This window comes from Brachyhypopomus gauderio, chromosome 7, assembly GCF_052324685.1.
Source record: "Brachyhypopomus gauderio isolate BG-103 chromosome 7, BGAUD_0.2, whole genome shotgun sequence".
NCBI lineage: Eukaryota > Metazoa > Chordata > Actinopteri > Gymnotiformes > Hypopomidae > Brachyhypopomus > Brachyhypopomus gauderio.
In genome coordinates, this window is record NC_135217.1 from 7,145,568 (window position 1) to 7,173,236 (window position 27,669).

The 27,669-nt window shown below is 44.6% G+C and overlaps 2 protein-coding genes across 9 annotated transcripts; both read right to left on the reverse strand.

The window, feature by feature from the left end:
- Positions 1-348: 348 nt before the first annotated feature.
- scai (suppressor of cancer cell invasion) lies at positions 349-20,446 on the reverse strand. Of its 8 annotated transcripts, none has more exons than XM_077011285.1 (18): positions 20,197-20,446; positions 19,308-19,376; positions 15,937-16,048; positions 9,811-9,906; positions 8,343-8,429; positions 8,064-8,162; positions 7,610-7,706; positions 7,262-7,360; positions 6,923-7,075; positions 6,435-6,575; positions 6,235-6,336; positions 5,778-5,856; positions 5,064-5,163; positions 4,849-4,930; positions 4,347-4,419; positions 3,837-4,010; positions 3,574-3,674; positions 353-3,414 (listed from the first exon to the last, which is right to left on the reverse strand). In XM_077011285.1, exons 3-18 carry the CDS (start codon positions 16,041-16,043, stop codon positions 3,268-3,270), a joined length of 1,737 nt encoding a protein of 578 aa, XP_076867400.1. In that variant the 5' UTR covers positions 16,044-16,048; positions 19,308-19,376; positions 20,197-20,446; the 3' UTR covers positions 353-3,267. The 8 variants fall into 8 exon arrangements, with proteins under 8 accessions (XP_076867396.1, XP_076867399.1, XP_076867395.1 ...); XM_077011286.1 differs by lacking the exon at positions 20,197-20,446 and adding an exon at positions 19,504-20,068; XM_077011281.1 differs by lacking the exons at positions 19,308-19,376; positions 20,197-20,446 and adding an exon at positions 18,877-19,244 and having other exon boundaries at positions 349-3,414; positions 6,235-6,366; positions 6,474-6,575.
- A 427-nt stretch (positions 20,447-20,873) lies between these two features.
- ppp6c (protein phosphatase 6, catalytic subunit) lies at positions 20,874-26,173 on the reverse strand. Its single transcript, XM_077011290.1, has 7 exons — positions 26,021-26,173; positions 24,991-25,086; positions 24,831-24,896; positions 24,425-24,566; positions 24,249-24,328; positions 22,737-22,946; positions 20,874-21,927 (listed from the first exon to the last, which is right to left on the reverse strand). The coding sequence occupies exons 1-7, from the start codon at positions 26,093-26,095 to the stop codon at positions 21,679-21,681; spliced, it is 918 nt and encodes a 305-aa protein (XP_076867405.1). The 5' UTR covers positions 26,096-26,173; the 3' UTR covers positions 20,874-21,678.
- Between the last annotated feature and the right edge of the window lie 1,496 nt (positions 26,174-27,669).

Genomic DNA, 27,669 nt, shown 5'->3' on the forward strand with positions numbered 1-27,669 from the left:
CAGGTTTTACTTTACTTTGAGTTTTGAATGCACTGAAGTCTGATTAGGTATTTTGCAGGAAGACCTATAAAAGTGTCAGATGGGAGCTGACGAAGGCGTGGTCTAGAGTTTTAGCCTCATGAATATTCAGAGGGCAGACATGCAAAGACATGCAACTTGTGGAGATGAAAGAAGTACAAGATCAGACGTGCACCTTGATTTGTGTCCTTGAGCTAGTCTAACACATTTGTTGAGTACACACAACACCATCAAGCAGAGACAAATCACACAGCACACAGTAACAAAACAATCATGAAATTTTTAATATTCTTAAATAGCATTCTGAAAATCAAAACAAAACGCTTGCATGTTTTGGTATCACATTTTTTTTCTTTGTTCTTTTTTCACCGTCAGAACATCAAGTATAATTTGGCAACAGGTGGACCAAACCATAGTAAGTGATTAAAAACATGACAATTGGAGAATGCAATTAATTTAAACTGGCACCTCTAGAACCCCTTAACTTATAAAGAAAGAGTATTCTGACCAGTACATTACTTTTAAAATCATTCCCCCCCCACAACAGCAGGAACTGTAGGAAAGGAAACAGAAATAAACACCCGTTCTAACCACGTAACTGTTCAGAAACATCCTGTCCTGACAACTCCCACTTACCGAGAGGGGCAAAAGCCCACATCAACACCTCCTCCTCACTCTCCTCCATCTCATGGAGCGCCTCGGTTGTCGGGAGGGGTGGTTAGCCTAGATTAGCCTTATTCACACAATTCATACCGAAATGAATCATGAATGAGTTCTGGAAACGATGCTTCTGCTAATGTCTAAACGCACTCGGTCCATTAGTCCATGTCAGTATTCAGTATTCAGACGCTGGGTCGGTGCTGTGGAATGAGCCCTTGTCCTCAGCCCCCTTCAACTGAATGGTGCTTGTTTGTGAAGTGCTACACAGTGTCTGACGCGCATAAACAAACATCGGAGCACGATGACAAACGACGGCCATCGCCATAAGAACAGGGAAGGGCACCCAGGCTGGTGACTGTGGGCAACGTGGTCCGTCTGTCAGAAGGGCCACTCGCAGGACGGAGCTTTCTTGTGTTTGGCATCTGAGAGAAGAGAAGGTCAGGGCGGAAGGGTCAGCGGAGGTTTGGTTGAGGCTGTGCTTGGCACACAGACACTGGCTGTGTTCAAATAACACAGATTTGACCGTTCACAGAGAAATTCAGATTGCCTATGATACGGAGATCACAGGGAGTCTACAGTTCTCAAATGCACCCAGTGTGCTGGGCCCTTCGGTGAAATGGGGTGTCTAGATAAGGGGGTGCTTTCTTCTGATGCTCCCATATGATTGGTCAACAGGAAACATGAGACCCGCCTACTGAGAGCTGCCACTGTCCATTGATTCCACAGCATTTAAGATGAAGGGCCAATGTCGTTCTGTACATTTCCAGCTGAGTTCAGTAAAAGAAAGACAAAAACATTGCAGATACAAATGGTATTATGAGAGTGATGTCACACCATGCACTCTCATGTTAGGCAAATACAGTCTGTAAAATTCATCTCAAATGGTGCAAGACCAAGCAGTGTGGTGAACAAAGTTCACGGCTGTTCAGCGGCGAAATTCGTGTGCCTTATTTTGAAGACGGAAAAGTTTAAAAGAATTCGCCACATAAAATATTCAGTAACAGACAACGGAATGGATAGTTTCAGACATGCCTCTTGCTGACAATACAACACACAACACTCAGGTCAAACTCCAGTACAGTAAAGTGCAAGGCTATCTTCATCCTCATCATCATTATTAGAATTAACCTACATGAATTAAGTTAAGTAACAAAATAAATGATCACATCACTTTTTATAAGACAGGTGGTTTATCCTTGTCTGAGACAGGCAGATTGTAAAGTGGAGTGAGACAGACTCCTGGTCCATTTGTTTACATTGTAAAGTGGAGTGAGACAGACTCCTGGTCCATTTGTTTACATTGTAAAGGGGAGTGAGACAGACTCCTGGTCCATTCGTTTTACATTGCACAGACAGAATTCCCCTCACATGCAGAGGGTTCGTCTTTTCACAGATCCACAAATAAGCCAGACACGCACATCTCTCTGCATCACATTTTGTTCTTAGGACAAGTATACAAGTATATATTTACAGTTTCATATACCTGTGTATGGTAATTATCAATAATGTTATAAAAGTGAGTTTTCACTAAAGGTGTCCACTACACACAAGGACTTGGACATCAAGTTATGACATCAGCTATGCAGATATTAGCTAACCACACGCATACCTTCACTCACTCACATTTACTCTCTCAAACACACACTACTGAGAGACATGCTAAAATGAATCTCGTGGAAAATAAAGGTCAGTAAAGTGTGAGATTCCTGTAATCACATTAAAATTAAGAAGAACTAGGTAATTATTAGCTGTAATGCTAAAACTCCAATGAAAGTATGCCACTGCATCCTACTGACCTTTCACATCCCAGCCTTAAAATGCCAGACGTGTGTTCACAGGACACACACACCACAAATGTGCGTAATCAGTGGGGGAAAAATGTGTGTAGTCAGTGGGGGGGGGAAATCCCAAACAAACAAGAAAGTCAAAGCACGTAAGACCATGGAACAATTGCACATGCAGGAGGCTGTTTGTGGACAGGCCATGTAAACACTGCAGGGATAGAGGATTTCAGACCAACAGAGAAAATTGCCCTATTTAAAAAAAAGTAATAAATAAATAAATAAAGATTTGGATGTTGCTTTTATACCTCTGGAAGAACTTGACTGGAATATTACCAGACAAAGAGTGTTTGTTTTTTTGTCCTTCATCTTTGTTGACTGACTGCAGGGGCCCTACATTTCAGGATGTCCAGGTTCCCTTTCTAACTACTGTAGCTGCCCTCAACACCGGCCTGACTGCACAGCACAAAAGAATATGCAGTCTGGACACATGTCTATTTAAAATCCCAAAATAGAAGTGAAAATGCAAAACTGTTCAAATGTGACCACAAAGATGGGACATTTCACTTGGTAAATTGTTAAAAACTATCTAAATCTAAATATACAGAGGTTAAGTTATACCACCAGCAATTTCATTACAGAGGACCTACGCACAAGATTTGTACTATGTCTGCAATTCGCCGTGTGTGTGTGTGTGTGTGTGTGTGTGTCTGGTGTGCGCAAGAGAGAGAGAGAGTGAGAGAGAAAGTGAGAGAGAGAGAGAATGTGTAGGCTGGCCTCAGAATGGCCACAGAGTGCCACCATGTGGTCAATAGTTGTCCAACATGCCATCGGTGAAGAGGTTCTGGACGTCCAGCATGGCGGCCAGCTCCAGTATGTGTTTCTGCAGCACACTGTTGTCCAGCAGCTCCTGCTTGGGCAGCTGTGGGTACGACTCGGGGAAGCTCCGGGCTTCCTGCATCACACAACACACACACACACACACACACACACACACACACGACTCACTCCCCAGCTCGCTAACCAGACTGGTCAGACTGGTCCCGAGTGTCGGGTCTGAGTGCGGGGAAGGTGTGGGAGACAGGGCCACGCCCACGGGCGGACCGGCACTTACCCGGAAGAGCTTGTGCAGACGCAGGGTGGCAGAGCAGAACACGAAACGGATCATCAGCAGTCTCAGAAACTCGTCGCCGTAGAACTGCAGGAAGGCCTGGTCTGCACACAAGCACGGTGAACACAACCTTACCCCGCTGACCGCACCCATCTCTACAGACCTCACTCACTCCTTTGATTATACACACAATTAAATGTTCTTTGAACAATTGAATATAAACGATTAAGCCCCAAGTTCGTGAGGCCCAGCGTGGCGGTGGTTACCGAGCGCTCGGGAGCTGGTGAGCATTTGGCCAATGTCGTGGGAAACTTTGCGCAGGAAATCTTGGGCTTTTTCCCACAAGCCTTGGCGTGCGCTGGTCAGGCCGCACACAGACAGGAAGCCCATTAGGGGGCAGTAGAGGAAGAGTGTGAAGAGGCTCCCACGCTGAGACTGGTCTGCTCAGTCAGAGCCACAGAGAGAAACAGAACCAGCTACATGAACCACTTTGAATTAAATGCAACTTTTAAGTTGTTAAACATTAAGTCACATGCAAAAAAAACCCCACACCATTAGGACATTACTTATTACAGTATACATGGACATACGCTAACTCACTCAATCTAAAACACTTGAGTTCTACTAATAGTAATAGCGTAATAACAGTAATAACGTATTCTGCAAAAGAAACAATGTCTTGACTAAGCTTGGCACCTCTTAATCAAAGTAGGAAGTGCTATAAACTTAGAACTAATAAAAGCTTAAGTGACCAATCAGGAGAAAGAGAAACAGACCTTGCATACTCTTCGGGTACACTGTGGGTGAAAGCAAGCACACCATTGGCTGGCCAAACAGATTAGAGAAATTCTACAGAGACAAGAAGAAAGAGCTTGCTAGTAGCTGCTCAATACTGATAAAGAACAACCACCAACGAACAGACGAACACAAAGCTTTAAGGTCTGGGACCGTTTATGATAATGGTCACAAGGGGGCGCTGCACCACAGCCATCAGTGACTGGTAAAAAACCTCAATGAAAGATTGAGGCGATTCAGAAATTTATGAGCGCCAAAGATGGTCGAGCAAGCTCAGAGCAAGCATGTCAATAACCAGCAAGAAAGACCATCTTCAACATCCCTGATTAAGACCATTTTATTAATAACCGGAAAACTCTTATGAAAACAATTTCATAAAATACAATATCTTTTGTTTTTATTTACAATATATTTTTAATATGCATAAAATGTCACTGAATGGAGTAGACAAGATAAATATTTGTGTTTCTGAATGAAATTCACCTTGTATGCTGTGCTGTTGGATGAATCTACAATGACAAACAGGGGTTTCCTGGTAAAGGGGTACAGGTCTCCTGGGTGAAGACTGGTCACACACACACACACACACACACACACACACACACACACACACACACACACAATAGATATTGAACAAACCCAGTGTCTATACCCCAGTATATGGCGTCATGTGTTCAGGTGGTCTGGTCTGTGTTTACCAGTGCATCTCCTTCTGTGCCTGGTTCCTCTTCTGTACCGTCTCACCATTGACCACGTCACGGTTGGTATTGGTCAGAACTCCGCCAAAGTCATAAGGCCCTGGAACCATATCAGTGTACGGATGGTGAGCCTAACCAACCCTCAGCCTTCCTTCTCCTTTCGTTTCCTTACAGAACATCCATGGCAAAGCTCTTGGGAAATGGAGTTTTCTGGGTCACTCTGCAAAGGAGGATCTCTCTCTCAGGAATTTAAAACTGTGCCCTTGTTATGCCATAGGATAACAAGGAAACCAATGGCCTGCTAAATGTGAGAATCAACCAGCACAAGCTGTACACTTACAGTGAAGTCTGTGTGTGTGTGTGCGTGTGTGTGTGTGTGTGTGTGTGTGTGTGTGTGCGTGCGCGCGCGCGCGTGTGTGTGTGTGTGTGTGTGTGTGTGTGTGTAAATGGAGGGGGAAGCATGACTAGTTATGCAGAATTTTAAAAAAAGAAAGCACTTTGACGGAGAGCTGTGATAATTAGTCACTGGGGCGGTGTGAACCAGCTAGTCCTGCGTATGTATGAATCACTGTATTTTGGGATCTGTCTGTATATGGGTTAGTCTGACTATTAAATCAAAGCAGTGAAACAGTGATTTTAGAACACACTTCCCAGTGACTCATCATGGTTTTATGCACAGAAAACAATGTTCCAGAATTGATGGGGAGAACGTACCTTCATATTCTGAACGGCCAGTGGGAAAGACGCCAGTAGCAGACAGATACACCAGAAGAACGCTATTGGCTGGCAACTCCTGTTAATCAAACAAAAGCGGCCCAATCAGTGACTGCAAAACAGAAATCTGCGCCTCGAGAAACCGCACACAGCAGAAAGGGAAATCTGCGAGTCACATATTGCACTTTTCCCACTTGTAGCGAGGTGCTGTGCTCCAACAGAGGGCAGCTAGTAACACGCCAACACCACGCTAACACCTCGCTCGTGTGCCGCAGACACACCGACACAAACGAGCCAGCTCCCACGGCTACACGCCCACCACGGCCAATTAAGAGTTACACGCTGCAGTGTTGTCAATTTGAGATCGACTTGTGGGAATTCTGGACTATTTCAGACCAGCAGTTCGGGGGGGGGGGGGGGGGGGGGGGGGGCGGAGCCGGAGGAGGTGCGTTCTGACCTTGAAGGAGGCGGCGAGGAAGGTGTAGAGCTGGCTGAAGGTGGGCTTGTACAGAAGATACTTGTGAGGGTTCTCCCGCTTGGCCGGCTTCTCGCTGGGCTCCTGCAGACGGGGAGAGACAGAGACAGGAACCTAAGAGAGCGAAGGAGGCGTGAGTGGGATGATGAAGATGAAGGAAGTGATGAAAAGGAGCACTCAACAGTAATGCAGAGAGGGAGCGTGCAAGAGTCTTCTCTTACTAGAGTCCCTGGTTTGGAGCTCTGTGTGGCCAAGTTCACAGGCTCCCTCTCCAGGGCCTGTAGCATACGGAACATGTCGACGGTCAGCTCACTGAATTTCACCTAAACAAGGACACAGGAGGACGAGATTTAAGCTTCTCAGTTAGAAACAGAACGCCAGTTTTAACTCACAGCAACGCGGTCTTACACAGTAAAGGTGTGAGTGGTTAGGAAGGTCTGCCTGCTTTAAACACAGCCCATTAGGCTCATGTTGTGTGAGGTCTACCTCATGTTTACTGACCACACAGTCATTATTTCACACACAGGTCCACAATTAACCTTTTTAAATGCTAATGTACAAGGTTACGTTTTAATAATATTTAAATTATTTTTAACATTTCTGTCGGCACATGAGCTTTGTTATTTTAAAAGTTCTGCACGTGAGAGGTTTTGAAGTCCATGTAGAGTACCTGATTGTTACAGTTGCCGACAATGAGGGCATCAGCCAAGGTGAGCTGACCAACCACCATGCCTGGTTCTAACTGGGGTACGCCCCCCTCCTGCAACCGATTGGACTTCACCAGTATTGCGTTGTCATCATTCAGGATCATAACTGGGTCAGCCTGAGAAACAACGCAAGATTAACCAGAAGGGTCAAGAAAACACTAATACAAACTAAACAAGAATATCATTCATAGACACAAATGCATATAAACATATGTATATCTGCATTTAAATGTCATTAGCATATACATGTAAGTGTATTTAAAACTTGTGTAGACTGATGTGAGTTTAGGATTTTAGCTCGCCTCCACAAATGCGGCCACCTCCTGCAGAACGAGGTTCCACTCTAGCTGGTCCTCGGTGTTAAAGCGCTGCGTGTACTCCTCGATCTCCTCGGAGAGCTCCTGCACAAAGCAGCGAGACGAGACACAAACCCCAGCAGAGTGTGAACACCACCGCGGCTCTGATCTCTTCCAGTCACCGTCAGTGCCTGGATCAGGCGTATTGGGGCAGCGTGGGGTGGTGTTTCTTACAGCGGGGCTAAACCCACTCGCTGCTGTGCCCTTACACAGACAAGCGTTTCACTGGTTTGACGTGTGCAAGTGGTCTGCCTACTGCAGCTACAGCCCCCCCCTCCAAGACAACCTACCTACCTTCACCAGAACTTTAACCAGGTCCATCTTATTCAGCAACAAACACACCACGATAAAACGGGCGTAGTACCTCAACTTCTTCACTACAAGCTCAGGCCTGGTGGCAAGTTGGAGGGAGAGGGAGAGAGAGAGAGAGACGGAGGGAGGTAAGGAGAACAAGAAAGACAGGAAGAGAGGGAGGGAGAAGTAGGAGAGAAGGACAAAAGACAGAATGGACCACAAAGACAAGGGAGGAAGGATTGCGTCACACACAAGAGCAAAGGTTCATATTTGTGAAGTTTGCAATATCTATTTTTTTTTTTTTTACATTTTAAATACAAATGCACTTTTTAATCCTTTCTCCCTCCCATTAAACTTGAGACTTGAGGCCAGCTCAGTTTATGTACTGTTTCCGCACATGGAACTGTGTGTGTGTGTGTGTGTGTGTGTGTGTGTGTGTGTGTGTGTTGCCCACCTATCTTCCTTGTTGACCTGGTAATAGTAGGAACGCTGGCGGATGGCTGAGTAGAAGGAAAATGCTTCATTTAAGTAACTGGTCTCTGAGGTACGTAGGCTGCAAACAGGGAGCAACAGACGTCACTACACACAGGGAGCCAGCAGAGGCAGCTGGAACAAACCAAGGAGTGTGAGACGCTAGTGTGGGACGCTAGTGTGGGACGCTAGTGTGGGACGCTAGTGTGAGACGCTAGTGTGGGACGTGGTGAGGGACGAGCACACAAGGACGGCCTCTTACTAGTAGTGGTAGTACAACTGGCCAATTTTAGACGCCACCTCCCCGATCTGCCACCTCTTCAGACCGTATCGGTTGTCCAGCACCTGTCTGTTCTCCCAGTCCCACACACACACACACACACACACACACACACACAAAAACGACAGTTTGTCAGAGATGTGTATCGTGGCTGGGATTCCAGTTTGAGTTATAGGTGAAGCCGGGGTGGAGGGGAGGGGGGCGCTATTAGCTTCTGGGGCTCAAACCCAAACCTTTCTCTCTTTCTTAGTTGTTTAATAATTCAACTTAGACCAATATAATATGATGAATATTTGGGATAGAAAGCTGTACTTGTGAAGAATTGAGGAATCAATAGAGAAAAGGGAGATTAATCACAGAGATTAATCACAGAATGAAGGAAGTGATAATCCAGCTTAGTAGAACCATCAAATGGGGAAATGGTTAAAACTCTGTCATTTACATATTAAAAACCTGTTGATCATACGTTTCATCAAAGTTTGGTTGAATGCATATACCCACAATAGTGGAAGGCAGTGAAGGTGTTCCCATTACCCAAAGACAACAGAGTTTCCTTTAATAGACCAAATAGCAGACCTGTCAGTTCACAGCCCACACCTTTAATAGACCAAACAGCAGACCTGTCAGTTCACAGCCCACAGCTATTAAGAGGTTACGAAGCTATTTGACTAACCAAACCCAAAGGGCTTTTTTATAATGAAAGCTTGTCCAATAGTAAAAAGATAAACAGTGAAGTCCCACACTAAAGATCCTTGAACATCTCCCTATTCTCCATATGTTAACAGTAATGCTGGGCAAAGCCTGGAAAATGCTATCTGAACACCAATATAAGCTTCCACTCTTCATTTCTCTCTCTTGTCAAAAGCTTACACCTCTCAAACTGTGAACAAAGAATTAACATTACAAATTCCAAAAAACAAATTCTCCTAAAACATTATGTTTTATAATTGGTTACATTTTTCTACTGGCAAAATCCTCAACTGCATATAGATTTATCATGTGACACGAGAAAAATAAAAGAGCCAGCAGCTAATGGGAATCCAAATAAAGAATGTCAATATATATATAGATTACATATTATATAAATTACACCACTACCATATCATGACTACATCTTTACTATACCATAACTACATCCCTATTCAATTACAATTACACCATTACTATATCACATCTACATCCTTACTATTATACCATTACTGTATTATATTTACACCGTTACTGTGCTACGATTACACTATTACCATTTTATATCATTACAATATTACAATTACACTATTACTATATTACATATTATATCATGATCATGATTACACTGTTACTACATAATTGCTATATCATGATCATGATACATTGCAAGTATACCATTAGTGTTTGTGTGTTTGTGTGTGTGTGTGTGTGTGTGTGTGTTAGGGGGACAGGGTGCTCAGTACAGACCCTCAGTACAGACCTGTGCTGTTGCTGAAACTTCCACAGCTTGGTATAGACGTCAAAGGTTCGGCCAAAGTAGGACTGCCACTGTTTATGTCCATACTGAGGGAGATCTCTGCAGTGAGAGAGAGAGAGAGAGAGAGAGAGAGAGAGAGAGAGAGAGAGAGAGAGAGAGAGAGAGAGAGAGAGAGAGAGAGAGAGAGAGAGAGAGAGACATGAGGATAAGGGATGGGCGACCCTAGATTAGCTGTTGTAATTATTACAGTCAGAAAACATGTATTGTTTACTATTTAAATCACCACTGTGTTGTTTAAAAATATCAGACCAAAACAGAGAGAGGGAGAGAGAGGGGGAGGGGGGAGGAGAGAGAGAGAGAGAGAGAGAGACAGAGAGAGAGAGAGAGAGAGAGAGAGAGAAAGCTGCTGCCCCATTCAAACTGTGATGATGTTGTTTTTGTTTTCACTGCTTGTTATAGAAAGTCCTTCCCTCTTTATAAATACACCAGCACAAAGAAGCGAGAACAAGCAGTGCATAAATACACTGTATTATTCACATGATCTTGACAATAAAGGACAGATAAGAAAAAGTGTGGCAGAATAAAGATTAAGAGATAACAAGATAGGGAAACAAAGAGGGAGAGGGAGGAGGTTGAGATAGAGAGAGAGGAAGAGTGGGGGAGAGAGAGAGGGAGGGAGGGGTAAGAAGAGTGTTTTGTGGAGTGAGAAGCTTTGGGTTGGGCTGTGGTGACTCATAGCTGTGATGATGTGATGGAATCTGATGAGTTATGTCCATCAACTACAGTCGAGACCCCTCACTTCTCCTCCATCCACCTCTCTCTCCCTCTCTTTCTTTTCTGCCTCTCTCCCTTTTCCCCCCTTGTCAGAATCTCTCTCTCCCTCTTTCACGTTTCTTGTACCCAGCCAAAAGACCTCTAGGCTGCACCATTATCATCAGAGTGTTACCATGACAACAGACATGGAATGTGGATACATGGATAGTCTGGTGACTGCAGACCCCCCCCCCCCCCCCTTTAAACCTGTCAGGGGTCATCCAAGGGTAAATGATACCCTACACATTACTCCCTCACCACACATGCATATGCACATTTCACTCTGATTACTTACGCAGAGCGACAGTCAGACACCTACCAGACAGACAGACAGATACTAGACAGACAGACAGATAAGACACTCCCTGCATTCACTCATGCCAAAGACAAACACAATGCAAAGCTTCAATGGTGCATGGCACCCACAGCTCCAAATCTACCCTGAATCTACCCCCAGTCCCTAGAGGTCTTGGTGTTGCCAGTGAAGGGTGACTGCACTGAGGGACAAGCAGATATTGGGCTTGGCTTATTTCATTCCACACACCATTCATTTCCCATCCTCACTGATACAATGCACACCCACAATACACCCTACAGGTAGAGGATGACAAGGGGCGGATCCCAGAAGCGGCCAATGGGCGGAGCCTCAAAGTAGCAGTGGGGAAAATGTGAACAATGCCGAACGTGAAAGGGATTTAATAAGATAGGCAAGAATTAGTGGTCATGACTGACTGTAAATACAGGTGTGTGTGTGTGTGTGTGTGTGTGTGTGTATATATACACTAGGGGTGTATTCAACTAAGGATTTTCATAGTCGAATCTGATTCGTCAGCTTTTCCCTTTAGTCGACTAATAGTCGAATCAGGTTTATTTTTATTTTATTTTTTATTTAGAGCACCTTAAACGGGATCCCGTTCTCATTCAGGACTTTTTTCCTCTTCAAAGTAAAAACCTAAAACACTCAGATAAATGAATAAACACGGTAGGTTGGCTTTGTTCAGCTTTTATTTATTTACTTATTTCGAGACAAACCGCGACGAGACGCGACGATGACCGAAACGACAAACGGCTGAACTGTTTTTTTCGCCTTACGCGTTTTAAATGGTATGCAATCTTGGTTGTTGTCGTGCGAAATGAATGACGTTGATGACATAACTTGCACTTTAATTTGTTTGATTCATCTTTATCTTTTTTAAAATACTTTTGAAGTTTTTTAGTAGCCGTTATAATCTCGGCAGATGCTGCGTATTCTGTAGCGTGTTCAGCTCCGCTCGTTTGGATTGTGCAACTGCAGGGTGTGATTTATGAATGTGTAGTAAGGAAGATGTTTATTGTTAATGCGCAAACATCATTTTAAAATATGTATTAACAGAAATTAGGATAATTTTATTTGACAAAAGGCTATATATAACGAAAACAAAGACATTTCATGTAACAACTAATGCTTAGCTGCATCCTTGGGCATCCCCATGCAGTTAGAATGGTACATTCGACTATGACGTTCATAGTCGACTAGGGGGTATAGTCGACTATAGTCGAATCAGCGACTATTGCAGGTCACCCCTAATATACACACTACTGCAGTTACTTCTCCAAGGACCAAGCTATGAATATATGGAAAGTGGACATAGCTAACTATGCCCTGTAAATGCTTCCTTCTACCCGTCTGCTGACATAAATAAAGTTACAGCTAAACCATGTGCTTGTATTTGGACTAATGTCTCTCTGTGGGATCACTGTGGACTCGGTAAAAAGCAACAGTAAATATCAGCAAGGGAAAAGTGACACGTTTATCAAACAGATGCCATCTTTATCAGAGTCTAAATAATACTGGAAAGTAATTTAAAGTTGTCATCCACCAATGATGTCATGCTACAAAATTTGCAGAAGACTTTCTTTTAAGAGCCAAATAAACACATTTCAAGCCTAATCCACAAGACAATCTCTCCAGTAAGAACACACAGTACAAAATCAATTGGTTTTAAAACCATGTCCTAACACACATGAATTTCCGAGACTGGCCCCTTCGGCTCAGAACGGGGAAAAAAAAAGAAAAAAAGAAAAAAAGTGGCCAGGAAAGAAATGAGTCCAAATAATAATAGCAAAAGTGTTCTTCATCTCTTCAGGGTGCTGATGAGAATAGGACTCAGAACTGGGGCAGTGGGGGGTGGGTGCTGATCTGGACTAATTAAGAACCAGGCCAGGGGAAGGGGACCAGGTCCATCCACACAGGTCACCCCAGCCATGGACGTGTACGCTCAGACTGCACGACCACACTGCTGCCCTTATGAAGGTCCTTCAGCCGGGTCAGGACACAGTACCGTGTCCTGAAGGTGGCAGGTACCAGTCACTCTTCGGATGTAGACGCTTACTTTACACAGTTGTCATGAAAGAAACGGTGCGCTGACACACACAAGCAGCACAGTCGACAGGCCAGTGCCTTCAGACATGTGCTTATAATTTCTGTTGGACAATAGAAACGTGTTATTAATAGCATCTTGGTAAGTCTGCTTATTTATGAATGGTTTATACAGACTAGCTCGGTCAAAATGCACTTCATAATGCACAACTCTACACAAAAATGAATGGTGCTACACACATAGGTCAAGAAGTGTTCGTGTTTAAGTGGAATTCATAAATAATATGATGTCTTACATTTCATGAAAGAAAAATGGGGGGTAAATAAAGATGGAGGAGGCGGGAGAACAGGAGGGGGAGAGGAGAAAGAGAAGGAGACGTAGAGGCAAAGAGAGAAGTAGAGAGAGGAGGTGGCAGAGGGAAATAGAGAGGAGGGAGAAAAAGAGAGGGAGGGAGAAAGTGAGAGGGGGAGAGAGAGAGAGAGAGAGAGAGAGGGGAGGAGGGAGGGAGAGAGAAAGAGAGAGGGGGAGGGAGAGAGGGGAGGGAGGGAGGGAGAGAGAGAGAGAGAGAAGGGGGGAGGGAGGGAGGAGTGCAGCCTGCAGCACTGACACGCTTGTCCTATAAACAGACAGAGTTAAAAATGATTAAGCCACAGAGAGGCTGCTGGCCAAAGGGGGATTATAAGAGTGGACTGACGTGGGTCCTCTTCCTGTTTAGGGAGTAGGAGGAACTGGGATCATACATGCTAGCAGATGGAAAGCAGCCCTCAAGCTGCATTCAAATGTAAAATAGATTCACATTTGCTTGACGCAATAAAAAAAGCCATCAGAGCCAATTTTTCACAGCTGAAAGAAGACAAACAGAGAGAAATACCTTACAGGCTGGAGATTTAAAAGGCATGTAAAGAGAGAGAGGGGAAAAGGGAGAGGGAGATAGAGAGATGGAGGGCAGTAAGAGAGGGAGAAAGACACAGAGAAGAGAAAGAGAGACAACGAGAGAGGCAGAATTAGAGGGAGAGAAAGAAGACTTAACGCTTAAGGCGGTGTTAGGTATAAATACTGAAGCAGCTCCCTTAAGGCCGTGTTGGGTATAAATGCTGAAGCAGATGCCTTAAGGCTGTGTTAGGTATAAATGGTGAAGCAGATGCCTTAAGGCTGTGTTAGGTATAAATGGTGAAGCAGATGCCTTAAGGCTGTGTTAGGTATAAATGGTGAAGCAGCTCCCTTAAGGCTGTGTTAGGTATAAATGGTGAAGCAGCTCCCTTAAGGCTGTGTTATGTATAAAGGCTGAAGTAACTCCCTTAAGGCTGTGTTATGTATAAAGGCTGAAGTAACTCCCTTAAGGCTGTGTTAGGTATAAAGGTCGAAGCAGATGCCTTAAGGCTGTGTTAGGTGTAAATGCTGAAGCAGCTCCCTTAAGGCTGTGTTAGGTATAAATACTGAAGCAGCTCCCTTAAGGCCGTGTTGGGTATAAATGCTGAAGCAGCTCCCTTAAGACTGTGTTAGGTATAAAGGTTGAAGCAGATGCCTTAAGGCTGTGTTAGGTATAAATGGTGAAGCAGATGCCTTAAGGCTGTGTTAGGTATAAATGGTGAAGCAGCTCCCTTAAGGCTGTGTTAGGTATAAATGGTGAAGTAACTCCCTTAAGGCTGTGTTATGTATAAAGGCTGAAGTAACTCCCTTAAGGCTGTGTTAGGTATAAAGGTTGAAGCAGATGCCTTAAGGCTGTGTTAGGTGTAAATGCTGAAGCAGCTCCCTTAAGGCTGTGTTAGGTATAAATACTGAAGCAGCTCCCTTAAGGCCGTGTTGGGTATAAATGCTGAAGCAGCTCCCTTAAGACTGTGTTAGGTATAAAGGTTGAAGCAGATGCCTTAAGGCTGTGTTAGGTATAAATGGTGAAGCAGATGCCTTAAGGCTGTGTTAGGTATAAATACTGAAGCAGCTCCCTTAAGGCCGTGTTGGGTATAAATGCTGAAGCAGCTCCCTTAAGACTGTGTTAGGTATAAAGGTTGAAGCAGATGCCTTAAGGCTGTGTTAGGTATAAATGGTGAAGCAGATGCCTTAAGGCTGTGTTAGGTATAAATGGTGAAGCAGCTCCCTTAAGGCTGTGTTAGGTATAAATGGTGAAGTAACTCCCTTAAGGCTGTGTTATGTATAAAGGCTGAAGTAACTCCCTTAAGGCTGTGTTAGGTATAAAGGTCGAAGCAGATGCCTTAAGGCTGTGTTAGGTGTAAATGCTGAAGCAGCTCCCTTAAGGCTGTGTTAGGTATAAATACTGAAGCAGCTCCCTTAAGGCCGTGTTGGGTATAAATGCTGAAGCAGCTCCCTTAAGACTGTGTTAGGTATAAAGGTTGAAGCAGATGCCTTAAGGCTGTGTTAGGTATAAATGGTGAAGCAGATGCCTTAAGGCTGTGTTAGGTATAAATGGTGAAGCAGCTCCCTTAAGGCTGTGTTAGGTATAAATGGTGAAGTAACTCCCTTAAGGCTGTGTTATGTATAAAGGCTGAAGTAACTCCCTTAAGGCTGTGTTATGTATAAAGGCTGAAGTAACTCCCTTAAGGCTGTGTTAGGTATAAAGGTTGAAGCAGCTCCCTTAAGGCTGTGTTAGGTATAAAGGCTGAAGCAGCTCCCTTAAGGCTGTGTTAGGTATAAGGCTGAAGCAGCTCCCTTAAGGCTGTGTTAGGTATAAAGGCTGAAGCAGCTCCCTTAAGGCTGTGTTAGGTATAAAGGCTGAAGCAGCTCCCTTAAGGCTGTGTTAGGTATAAAGGCTGAAGCAGCTCCCTTAAGGCTGTGTTAGGTATAAAGGCTGAAGCAGCTCCCTTAAGGCTGTGTTAGGTATAAGGCTGAAGCAGCTCCCTTAAGGCTGTGTTAGGTATAAAGGCTGAAGCAGCTCCCTTAAGGCTGTGTTATGTATAAAGGATGTGTCCCCTCCCACCACTGCAATCCAGATGAGACTGACCTCAGGCCGTTGAACAGCTGCTTGGACTTGTCCAGGAGGTAGCAGAAGTCCGTGACAGTTTTCCTCTCACCGAGCGGGATGTCATCTTCTGCTCCGATGCCTGTCATGACGGCTGCAACGCAAAAAGAGACAGAGAGAAATTAATTTAAGAGCAGGCGATTTCCAAGGCGACGGCATCACAGACGGCAGGCCAGACTGCTCCAGTGTGAGGTGGCACCGCATGCTAGGGTCACGAGTCACACCGCAGCTAGAAACTATAGAGCTGTTAGATGACGCCAGTAGCTAATGAGTAAGTAAATAAATAAACAAACAAACAAAGCAAACGAGCAAGGCAATCTGGACAATGGGACTCTTCCCAGAGGACACGTGTGTGGTCGGCAGAGCTGCAGGGGATTTCACAGCATAAACAGAAGATCATCAAAGCAGACCTGGAGCAGCATGGAGCCGTTAAAAGAGGTTGGGAGGTACATGAGAGCAGATAATATTAACTACAAAACGTGGATTTGAGGAAAAGAAAATGCCATCTCTCTCAATACACCCTCCCTGTGAAGAGCACACAGGATCCCAACCACAATCAAAGTGTGACACAAGCTGAGCTGAAACCCAAATCCTGACCACGATGCCTGACCTCTGATGTTCTGACCACGATGCCTGACCTCTGATGTTCTGACCACGATGCCTGACCTCTGATGTTCTGACCACGATGCCTGACCTCTGATGTTCTGACCACGATGCCTGACCTCTGATGTTCTGACCACGATGCCTGACCTCTGATGTTCTGACCACGATGCCTGACCTCTGATGTTCTGACCACGATGCCTGACCTCTGATGTTCTGACCACGATGCCTGACCTCTGATGTTCTGAGCAAGGGGAAGTGTGGCAGCTCTCATGTGAACTGCATACATTCTCTGTCTTGCCAAGCAGTGTTTACTCCTCCATTCAGTTGCTACATCAGATGGAGAAGGGGGGGTTGGGCTGCGGACGTCATACAAGCCTCACTGCCTAGCGCATACACACAAGATCACACACACATGCGTGCACATTCTCATTCTCTCTCTCTCTCTCTCTCTCTCTCTCTCTCTCTCTCGGACTGGCTATAACTGTCTGAGAGGTCTTTTCCCATAAAAATCCATAACTTTCATGCAGCAATTAATTGTACATGTTTTACTTAACTGTGCACTTGTACAAATTACATCACATTTACAGCATTTGGCAGACACTTATCCAGAGCAGCTTACATATCTCTCAGCCTCACAGTGCATGTGCTGTCTGGGAATTGAACCAGCAGCCTTCCTGCTGCTAATACCCCCACTTTACCTGCCCTGCCAGAACTGCTCCACATGGTGGCAGGCGTGGAGACATAAGTTATGTCTGTGTTCAGAACAGAACAGTTAGACAAAGGCCACCTCGAGGGTGTAAGGAAGCAGCACTTACTCAAAGCCCCCCTCACAATGACAGAGTGCAGGGAAGGAGAACTGTCCTGCACTGATGGGCAGAAGAGATCATAGTAGACACAGCAAGAGAAGAGAGGGGGGGCAGAGAGGGAGGGAGATAGTGAGGGGGTAGGGAGAGGGAGAGATAGAGATAGAAAGAGTCAGAAAGAGAGCTCAGTGGGTTCCGCAGAGAGCCAGGCTGCTCCTCTAATCCCAGCACTGCTGTGCTGCACAAAGAGGTGTTTCTGACCCACATATCCCTCCATAAAAATACATGAGGTCCATAGCAAAGGAACTGCAGAATGCTACTGTGTGTGTGTGTGTTTGTATAAAAAGAATGTATACATAAACACACTTCCCTAAGTATGCCTCATGTTTTAATTGCGATCTTGTGTGTGCTGTGCACTTTTAATCTTAGAGTAGTTTTAGTGTGGCTGGTCCACTGTTCACTCTTCACATGCATCTTAAACATCAAATATAGATTGTCAGCTCTGCTAATACCAGAACCAACAAACCCAGTGGCTAGTTTACTGCCACCATAAACTAGTCCACCTAGCTGTGAAACCGTACCGAAGGCTGGAGTTTGGGCCAGCGAGAGGAGGAAAACAAACGAAGGCAAAGTCCCAGGAGTCAAAGGTTCCATGATGTCACAGAGCCCCATGGTGAAACAAGGCAGTCACAGGCTCTGTGACATCACAGAGCCCCATGGTGAAACAGGCAGTCACAGGCTCTGTGACATCACAGAGCCCCATGGTGAAACAGGCAGTCACAGGCTCTGTGACATCACAGAGCCCCATGGTGAAACAGGCAGTCACAGGCTCTGTGACATCACAGAGCCCCATGGTGAAACAGGCAGTCACAGGCTCTGTGACATCACAGAGCCCCATGGTGAAACAAGGCAGTCACAGGCTCTGTGACATCACAGAGCCCCATGGTGACACAGGCAGTCACAGGCTCTGTGACATCACAGAGCTCCATGGTGAAACAGGCAGTCACAGGCTCTGTGACATCACAGAGCTCCATGGTGAAACAGGCAGTCACAGGCTCTGTGACATCACAGAGCTCCATGGTGAAACAAGGCAAGCAAAACGGAATAACAGCTCATTTGAGCCAAGCTACAGGGAGCTGGTAGTGCCTTCCACAGCACATGATCACAGTGTGAACAGAAACTGAACACCTTTCTGTTAAACCACGTTTGTGCCTTTTGCTCCTGGTTAGAGGACATATCTCTGCTCTTAATTGTCCACCCACACACAGCTCAGTGTACCAGAACCACTCAACCGCAAAGCAACAACGCAGACACAAAAGAGCACCTCCAAAAACAAACCTCCAAGGTATGACTCACATTTGTGTCATGATTTTTCTTTCATTTGAGGAAAAAACACCACGGAAACGTGCGATACCCTCATATGTAATAAAACGCGACCGTTACATAAACACGCAGATCAGACCACGCTGACGAACACGGAATAAAATGCAGAATGATGAAGATCCGCTCCACCGACCTGTGCGGGTGACGTCATCACAGCCCAACATGTTGGGGGCTTCACACAATATGGTCACCATCATTTCTTGTGCATCTTACCATTTCACAGCCCCGAGACTATTCCCTTTCAGAAAGCAACGTCGGCACTCTTCGGCGTGCTAAAATACGTTCATATTTCACAAACGCGTGGAAAACGTCATAATATTACAAAAAACAAGCAAGCGGCGCGTTGACAGTCACCCGTGCTCTCCACATGCACTGGTCCTTTGTGGCGCTTGGCTGCATGATCACCTCGCTCTTAAATGCAGAGCAAACGTGCATGAACGTCAAAACGTGATATAATCTAGTCGAAAACACACCGATCGTGCGATTTCCGTGCAGACCGCGCTAGTTCCGCCGAGCGGACATCACGTTTGACAGACACGCCGTGTTGCAGCGCGTTGGACCCACCTGTCGTGTGACGGATTCGCCTCTTCTCGGGTCCAGATGCACGAACACACGCTGCTGGTCGGGCCGGACCTGTCGGACACCAAACGCGGGGTTCATTCAGCGCGGTTTAAGGGCCGGAGAAACGAACCGTGTCGGTAATAAAGTGTCAACATGGTGCTCGGGCGAATGACAGCCTCGCCGTGCTGCTCTCATTAACCTTAGTGTTAGCCGGAGTCCCCTGAGGAAGAGGAGTAGCGGCGCCGTCGCGGGTTTTATCTGCACCTTTGATAAGACCGAAGACGGTCGCGCTGTCACGGCTAGCTAGCCGGGCTCTGTCTGTGTGTGTGTGTGTGTGTGTGTGTGTGTGTGTGTGAGAAGTTAACAGCGGGGTGCTTTGGCTTCTTTATTGGAATTACGAGGAGACGTGACAGCCTCGTCAACCCGCCGTGTGTGAGGAGAACCTGTGGGAACCACTGACTCTCACTCACGGTTAGCTAGCTGGCTAGTTCTAATGTACAAACGGAGGAAAGACACCCGGGTATACAAACAGAACCAATAAACAGCCGCGACCGAAGCGCTTTAAAGAGCAGTTAGGAGACATATAAGAGCAGTTAGGAGACATATAAGAGCAGTTAGGAGACATATAAGAGCAGTTAGGAGACATATAAGAGCAGTTAGGAGACATATAAGAGCAGTTAGGAGACATATAAGAGCAGTTAGGAGACATATAAGGGCAGTTAGGAGACATATAAGGGCAGTTATGAGACATATAAGAGCAGTTATGAGACATATAAGAGCAGTTAGCTCCCTGTGACATTAGCGGATGACGGGCTAGCCGAGTGGCTCGCGAATACGAGGTAACCACAGCAACGCGCGGTCGCGTGAGCGAGCGGAGCGGAGCGCCGTCTACCTGTGGACACTCTCTTCTCTTTCTCCTCAGGAACACCGTCTGTCTATAGGCGCCAAACCTCAGACGAACACCAACATCCCGATGTAGGAGCGCTCCGTCATTTACACCCAACTCAAGTCAGCTGTCTGCCACAAAACTACAATGGCTATTTCAGCCGGAGCATCTTTCTTTGACTACTGCGGTCGATGGTTGGCTAGTTGTGCCCAGTAACATTTCATTGACCAGACTGGGGGGGCGGATCTCTCAAGCGAACTTGCTACTCAGACTGCGTGACGGTTAATATAGGCGTTTTCATTCGTTGGCCGATTTGTCAATCAAACAATACAATGTGGGCAGGGCCTCGAGGGTTGTGTTAGAAGTAACGGTAAAGGGCGCCACCGTGTGGCAGCTTCAATGCTCCGTGTTCGAGAATGGAGAAGTTGGTAAACCTGCTCTGGTTGTTTGCGTGTTTATAGGTGAAATCGTTTAGCATAATGACATGTAATAGGGGCGACGAGACGGCATTTGCAATCAAGTATTATTAGCCCTGTTTACTAACTAATAACAATGTGGATGATATATATTACCTTTTATATCATAACCCACAAGACAGGGTTTTCTGAGGAAGGACACTGATGCATATTGGGATACTGTGTTTCAAACTATATTTTTAAACAAAAAAAAACATAGCAAACATATAAGTTAATAATAAAGGGGTTTATTTTTTATATTTAAGTGGTGTGGGCTGCCATTTCTACAATAATAAAATACAACAAATCTGAGAAAAAGATGAAAATCAATACAATTATTTAAATGTACAAAATAATCACAGCCTCCTCTGTCTCGGCGGCTGGTCCACCCTCACTTATTACCATATTTCAAGGTTTGGTTTCTATTCTGCCACAACTTCAGTCTTTAGGACAACAGGGCCAGATTAAACCAAGTTTTCTCTCTCTCTTTGACACATCTCACAAGCAGAAACTATAGGGGCCAGTTTCACAGACCCAGATTAAGCCTAAATCTACATTTAAAAGATTTTCCAATGGTGAGTCACCATTCACACTATAATTTAATCCACAACTAGGCGTAATCCGTGGGTGGGGAAACCAGCCCCAGGTCACTGTGCCCAGTTAACTGTTGAACATGGGTAACTGGGAATTGTAGTTCCACATGACTTCACCCCACACACGAGGGAGTAAGAAATCAGCACCAAGAGGAGCTCTACATAATTTATACTAAATTTCTACATGACAAGATTATACTCGTCATGACAACGGCCAGCTGCAACATTAAAGTCCTTGGGGTCCATCATAGTCGTCTAATCCATGAAGGATGTGGGACAGGGTTTGCATAAAAAAACAAATAAGCATATAAAAAAACAAAAGCAAAAAAGAACAGCAAAACAGAGAGAGAGGGTTGATAGAGATGATGACGAGGAGAGGGTGGACCGGGATGATGAAGAGGGAAGGGTGGACTTGGTGGGGGGGGGCAAGGACCTCACACTCAGAGGAAGTAAGGTGTGGTCGTTCTGGGTGGTATGACCCTCTCCGAGTCAGGCACGGCCCGGAACAGCTTGGGCTCCCTCGTGTTCACATCCTTGAAGACCATAATGGAGGCGATGTTTCCGCAGCGGTAGCAGTAGTTGGGGGCTGACCACACGGTCACCAGCTTCTCGTCGAACATGAACTTGTAGCCCTCGTGAACCAGCTGGTGCGCACGGCAAATGAGCTTCAGGTTGTTGATGTGGACAAACTTATGGAAGGAAAAAACAAACATGGGATTTACACAACACTCAAAAACCTCACACACCCACCACACCATTAGGAACACTACACATCCAATAGGTGGTTAGACTGTTGTCAAATTTATCAGCCACCACATACCTACATGCTACCATATAGTCATTAGTCTCATTAGTCCACATGGCCACTCCAGACCGGTGGTCATTTCATTCGTAGTGGAGGCTTCACTCAGCATCAATGCTGGGCTGGCCATGGGCCATCTCTCAACACCATCCACCCAACAGGCGGTCATGTGGTCAAAAACTGACCACTGATTGGATAAGAGGATAATAAATACAAAATGCATGGCCACAGAAATATACAAGCCATGTGTTTCTGGTCTAGTGGGAGATGATGTTACATGTAGCCTACGTAATGTTACATGTAGTACGTCTGGCCTTCAACATTTATAACATTTATTTAAACCTCCTAAGTGATGTTTAAATCAAGCAAGCTTGCTCAGTCATTATTATCACTTCAAAAAAGCCACTTCCTGTACACAGACTCAAAACTTTACAGCAATGTTTCACAACCCTTTTCAATGAGAACCCCTGCCACGCATATTTTAGCATTTTAACAACCTGCCTTTAACACATCTGATTCAAACCATTAGATAAACTGTCAAGTCAAATTTGGAAGCCACTCAAGTTTGTTATTGCAAATAAACCATGAAAGTGTAGAGTGCCTGACACTAATTGTCATCTAGCTGAACCTACTCCTAACCTGCATTGTGAAGAACGATTTCAAACAGTGGATTGTTAATCAGCTAAATATTGTTACCTCATTAGTGACCTTGGCACCAAAGAGCCAACCGGCACCCCTTGGGCTGATGGCCCAGGTATCAACATCCTCTGGGTCGGACCAGACAAGGTCACAGAAAGCCCCCTTGTGTGGAATTTCCTGATTGCGTTCGATAGTGCGGATCTGGTCCAGGGTCTTGATATCGGGTGAAAGGCCTCCATGCACACAAAGGATTTGCTCATCTATCAACTGGGGAGAGAACACACATCATGAATAAATTAGATCGTTATGCCTTAAAGAAAGGACGTCATCATCTCCCAAATCATCTCTCAGACAACTGCATTTGTTCCAAGCACGTTCGTTCTCTCTCGTCCAGCACTGGTGAGCTCGCGTGCCATGAAAGGCAATTAGGATGTTCCAAACACAGGATGACCCTGTAAGCGTTTGTGTGTCACTTCCTTAAGAGAGGAACACCCAAACAAGCCCAGTGACCTTTGCAGTAACGCCATGAGCAGAAACCATAGTGTAAAATGCCCTCCAATCCATTACAGCTCTAGAGCTCCACCCTCAATGTGTTTCACGCTTTATTTTGCCCAAAAACATTTGTGTTTGCTGGATTATGCAAATACGACAATGAATCAAAACACCCTCATAACACTGATCTGGAACATCAAGTTTTTAAAATTCCATGATGTCAATTATATACATCAATTATATACTGCAGACCAAAACTGAACACTAAACAAACAGGTCTCTGGACAGCACCACAACACAATAAGACAATCACTCAAGGCAAACAAAGTCAGCCCTCTTTTTTTGGGCGTTTGCCCTAACCAAAGAGGAACATGGCCAAGGCTTTATGACCAGTATCCCTCCCGAGCTTCTGTCGTGTTGACAAGGAGTCTGGAGGGTAAACATAAACCCTGATTAGGAGAGGGGAGGGCTGCTCACACAACAAGCTTCAGAGCTGGAGAGGGCAGAAATAAGAGCGACCATGGTATCGTAGCCTCATACAGCCAGGGGCTGCCCACACCAGCGCCTGGCATTCTCACCCCACTACCAGGATGCATGCATCAAAGTATGCTCCAATCACTGTGCTTCATGATAATCCTGCCAACGGTATTGGATAACTCCATAGTGCGATTTAATTATCAACTGGTGTATAAAAACATTAACATGTCACATACAAACATCATGATCTGATATCTGAGATTTCAAAACATACATTTTTGTGCATATTCCAACGAACATCTAATGTATGCCGAACCACTCGAACCTCTTCACTTCTAAAGATCTAGAAGATACTTTGCTTAACATTGCTTCCTGACTCTTTGCCTCTCCAAACACGTTATGTGCAAAGGCACGTCACCATCTAAAGCCAGGTCATCTCACACAAGTGAAGACTTAAGCCCTTTGTGACAAACTGCACTTTAGCTAGAGCAGCTGTTGTGATTACAAATCCAAACATGTAGCACACTGAACCACTGGGGGAAAAAACAGCGGCGGGTGACACAGTCATCAATGAAGTAACTACATTCTGATGAGACTTACAGCAGCAACAGTCAGCATGTCGAACACTTTGGTGCAGTATCTCCAAGCATTCGCGTTTCCATACTTCGTCTGGCACTCGTCTGCGGGAAGAAGAAGAAAACAACTTCAACGTCGAGGCAACGTCACGGAAAATTATGCGGCTGCACTTCTACGAGATTCGCTTTATAGACACTCACCATAAAAGCCGTATACTTGTGTGATCTGCCTACTCTCGTGATTTCCACGCAACAGCGTGATGCGGTCTGGCCACTTAGCTTTAAGTGCTAGCAAGTATGTGAATGTCTCTAAGCTGTAATATCCTCTGTCAACAAAGTCACCCTAGGGAAGGGAAAACAAAAACAAAAAATTAATTCCATTTATTCCAAGTGTTCGATATGGACAACAACGATCTAAAACAGGTGAAAATGACATGGATAAATGACACCATCACAAGCATTTGTTTTAAATTCGATCAATGCAGCAAGTCAATTTAGTATATATGTAAGCCCAATCATTTTGATATAAATATTTTCAGTGAGTGCATGTTTTTATTCAATTTTCAAATCCCAATTACTGTCTCAGCCAGGGTATTTGTGAACATACCATGAAGATGTAGTTTGTGTCTGGTACTTGTCCTCCAGTTCGGAAGAGTTCACATAAGTCATAAAACTACGCAGTGCAAAGAAGTTTTCAATTAGTTTTCTGAAATCACCAGCAACCAGGTTTCACAAATATATAAATTAGGATGCTGTCCCAACTGTACCTGTCCATGGATGTCCCCGCAAACAGTGACTGGAGTTGATACTGGTTGTACATTTGATTCCTCTAGTAGCAGGTCACATACATAGTCACACAGTCTCTGTGGAGAGGAAATATGTGAATATGGGGAAATAGATTTGTTGAAAGACGATCATCAAGCTCTGACAAGACAGTTCTTAAGCAAATACGACCACATTCAAAATAAAGACATTGTTGTCTTCTTACACAGTTTAATGATTTAGCATTAATGGTAGTGTACGATCCCACTGCACCCACACACAGATGTGGACAAGACATTTCCTGGACAGGTCTACTTGTAAACATGAATCATAATTTTGGACTCTTTATAAAAATGTGCCATTTATGTGCCAACACTTTTAAGTGTTAAGTATTCTCGATAATGGTGGGAAAGCAGAGACTTCTGTAGTTCACACACATCAGGAAAGTGACATGAAGGTGTGTCAGGGCACCATTAGCTAGCTAGGTTAACTATATCTAGTTAGCTTGATTAGCAAATCTTGACTCCTTGTTAGCTAACTTATGACTCAGGAACATCCACACACTCAACCAGACAACAATACCCGACGTTTTAAGACGTTATTCAACCTAAGGAGCAGATGGACGGATAATAACCTGTCCTCCAGTTTACCAAGTAACAGTTAAGCTGCTAGCTAGTAACGGTAGCAAAGGAGCCGGTAGGTTTTTGCATCAAAGCGAGGTAAAATTAGCTATCTGTCGAATCACGCCTTAGCCAAAGAAGTGTTATTGTCAAGCACCGTGTAGTATATATATATAAACCAATGCTACTAATATGAAACAACGCACCAGAGTCATCCTGTACTGCTAGCTAGCGTTACTTGGTGTTTAACTAGGTAGCTATCTTAGCTAACTAGCTAGCTGGAGAAACAGAGCTATCGAGCTAGCTCACCCTTCACTGCCAGCTACAGCTGCTAGTCTTGATTGAGAAGACTTTTTTAAGGAAAACACTGTAACGTATCGTTGAACTTTAATGCTAAGGCATTGGTAATGCTCACCTTCAAGTCGTTTTCTGGAAGATATTTACACTGTCTTGCAATTTCAACATACTTGTCCAGATCCAACGGCGCCATTTTAAGAACAACAACTCATTCTACGGCGGAGAGGAAGTGTGGACGCGTCACGTAGTAACAACTGACCCCAGATCAGCGCTGCTGTTTAGAAATGTACTACTAATGACACACAAGATGAGAACAAACTATTACAATGTTCGAGAGTAACACAACAAAACGTAATCACAGTAGCCAATTAACTAAAAATCAAATAAAACATACAGAAATAACTTCAATTAAAATATTCCCTCGCAAAATTACCATTTGTTTGTGAACTAACCCACTTAAGGAAGTTGAATGTTTCCATAGACCTGAAGCTGCATCTTTACTGGAGTTAAGAGCTGTAATGTCATGGCAATCAGAACATTTACACAACAACCATTAATTTCATTAAAATCTATACAAAAATGCACCATTTCAGTGCAGTGACATTCAATGCAGTACTTTTTACAGTAAAACAACAACCAGATAAGGACATTAGTTACTGGATTATCTTATTTTTTCTGAATATTGCTATAGAATATATACAGTAACCTTATTACTTTCATTAGAATTCTCATAATACCCCTTATCTCTATGTTGTTGCTGCTACATTGATATACATTTATATACACGCTCCAATCACTGGCCAGTTGGGTTCTCTGTTGGATAACGTAGAGGCTAATGGAGAAAACACATGTTTAGATGTTAGTTCTCCTCAGCAAAATGATCAGCTGGAGTGATGGCACATTTCTGCGGCAATGCTGAAATGGCTTTTACCCCCCATGGATGTTGGTTTACTGCATGGAAATGCATGCCAAATTATCATAGCAGCTTTCCCTTCCATTTTGTATCGTTTATCCATTCTGCAGGTGGCACAAATATAATGTTTTTTACATGTAAACGCTAGCAAGAGACAGACATGGTAGAACATGAATGCTGCAGCAAGGGGAGCCAGGATAACAGATCAGAGCGGGAATATCATCATCACCCCCACAACCTGAAATTTGGAACCAAGACCCAATGAATCTATGCACCAAACTCAATGCCAGAGCTTCTGACCTGAGACTGAAGATCACGGTTTAGATGGGAACCAGTTGTAGATTACCAAGACCAAGTGATGTATCTGAAGAGGTGCTGCTCAGCTCTACAGACGATCAATAATGTGATATATGGTCATAGAGACCACCTGAACAGCGCCCAGACATTAGTAAGAACACTACATGAGCCAAGCAGCGGCTACTAGTGCATAAACTAGTCACTCGACACTCGAGACCAGCCACCTCCTCTACATTGATGACATCAAGTTGTATGCCAGAGGACATCAACTCAAGGAGATACCAGATATACAGCATCAACATGAAATTGTCATTCGGACGCATGCATGTGCTTACAAGGAGAGAGAAGGTGGTTGGAACTGCAGGGATTGTACTTCCAGAAGGTAGCAGATTTTGAGAGCAGCTACAAGTACCTTGGAATCCTACAGGTAAATGGGAATTATGAAGAGACCACATGGAAAGCAGCTGTAGCCAATTACGTTGAGTGAGGCAAGAATGAGAAGAACAAGATCCAATGAGCTTCACCCCATGAGCAGGAGGAGGAGGAGGAAGAGGAGG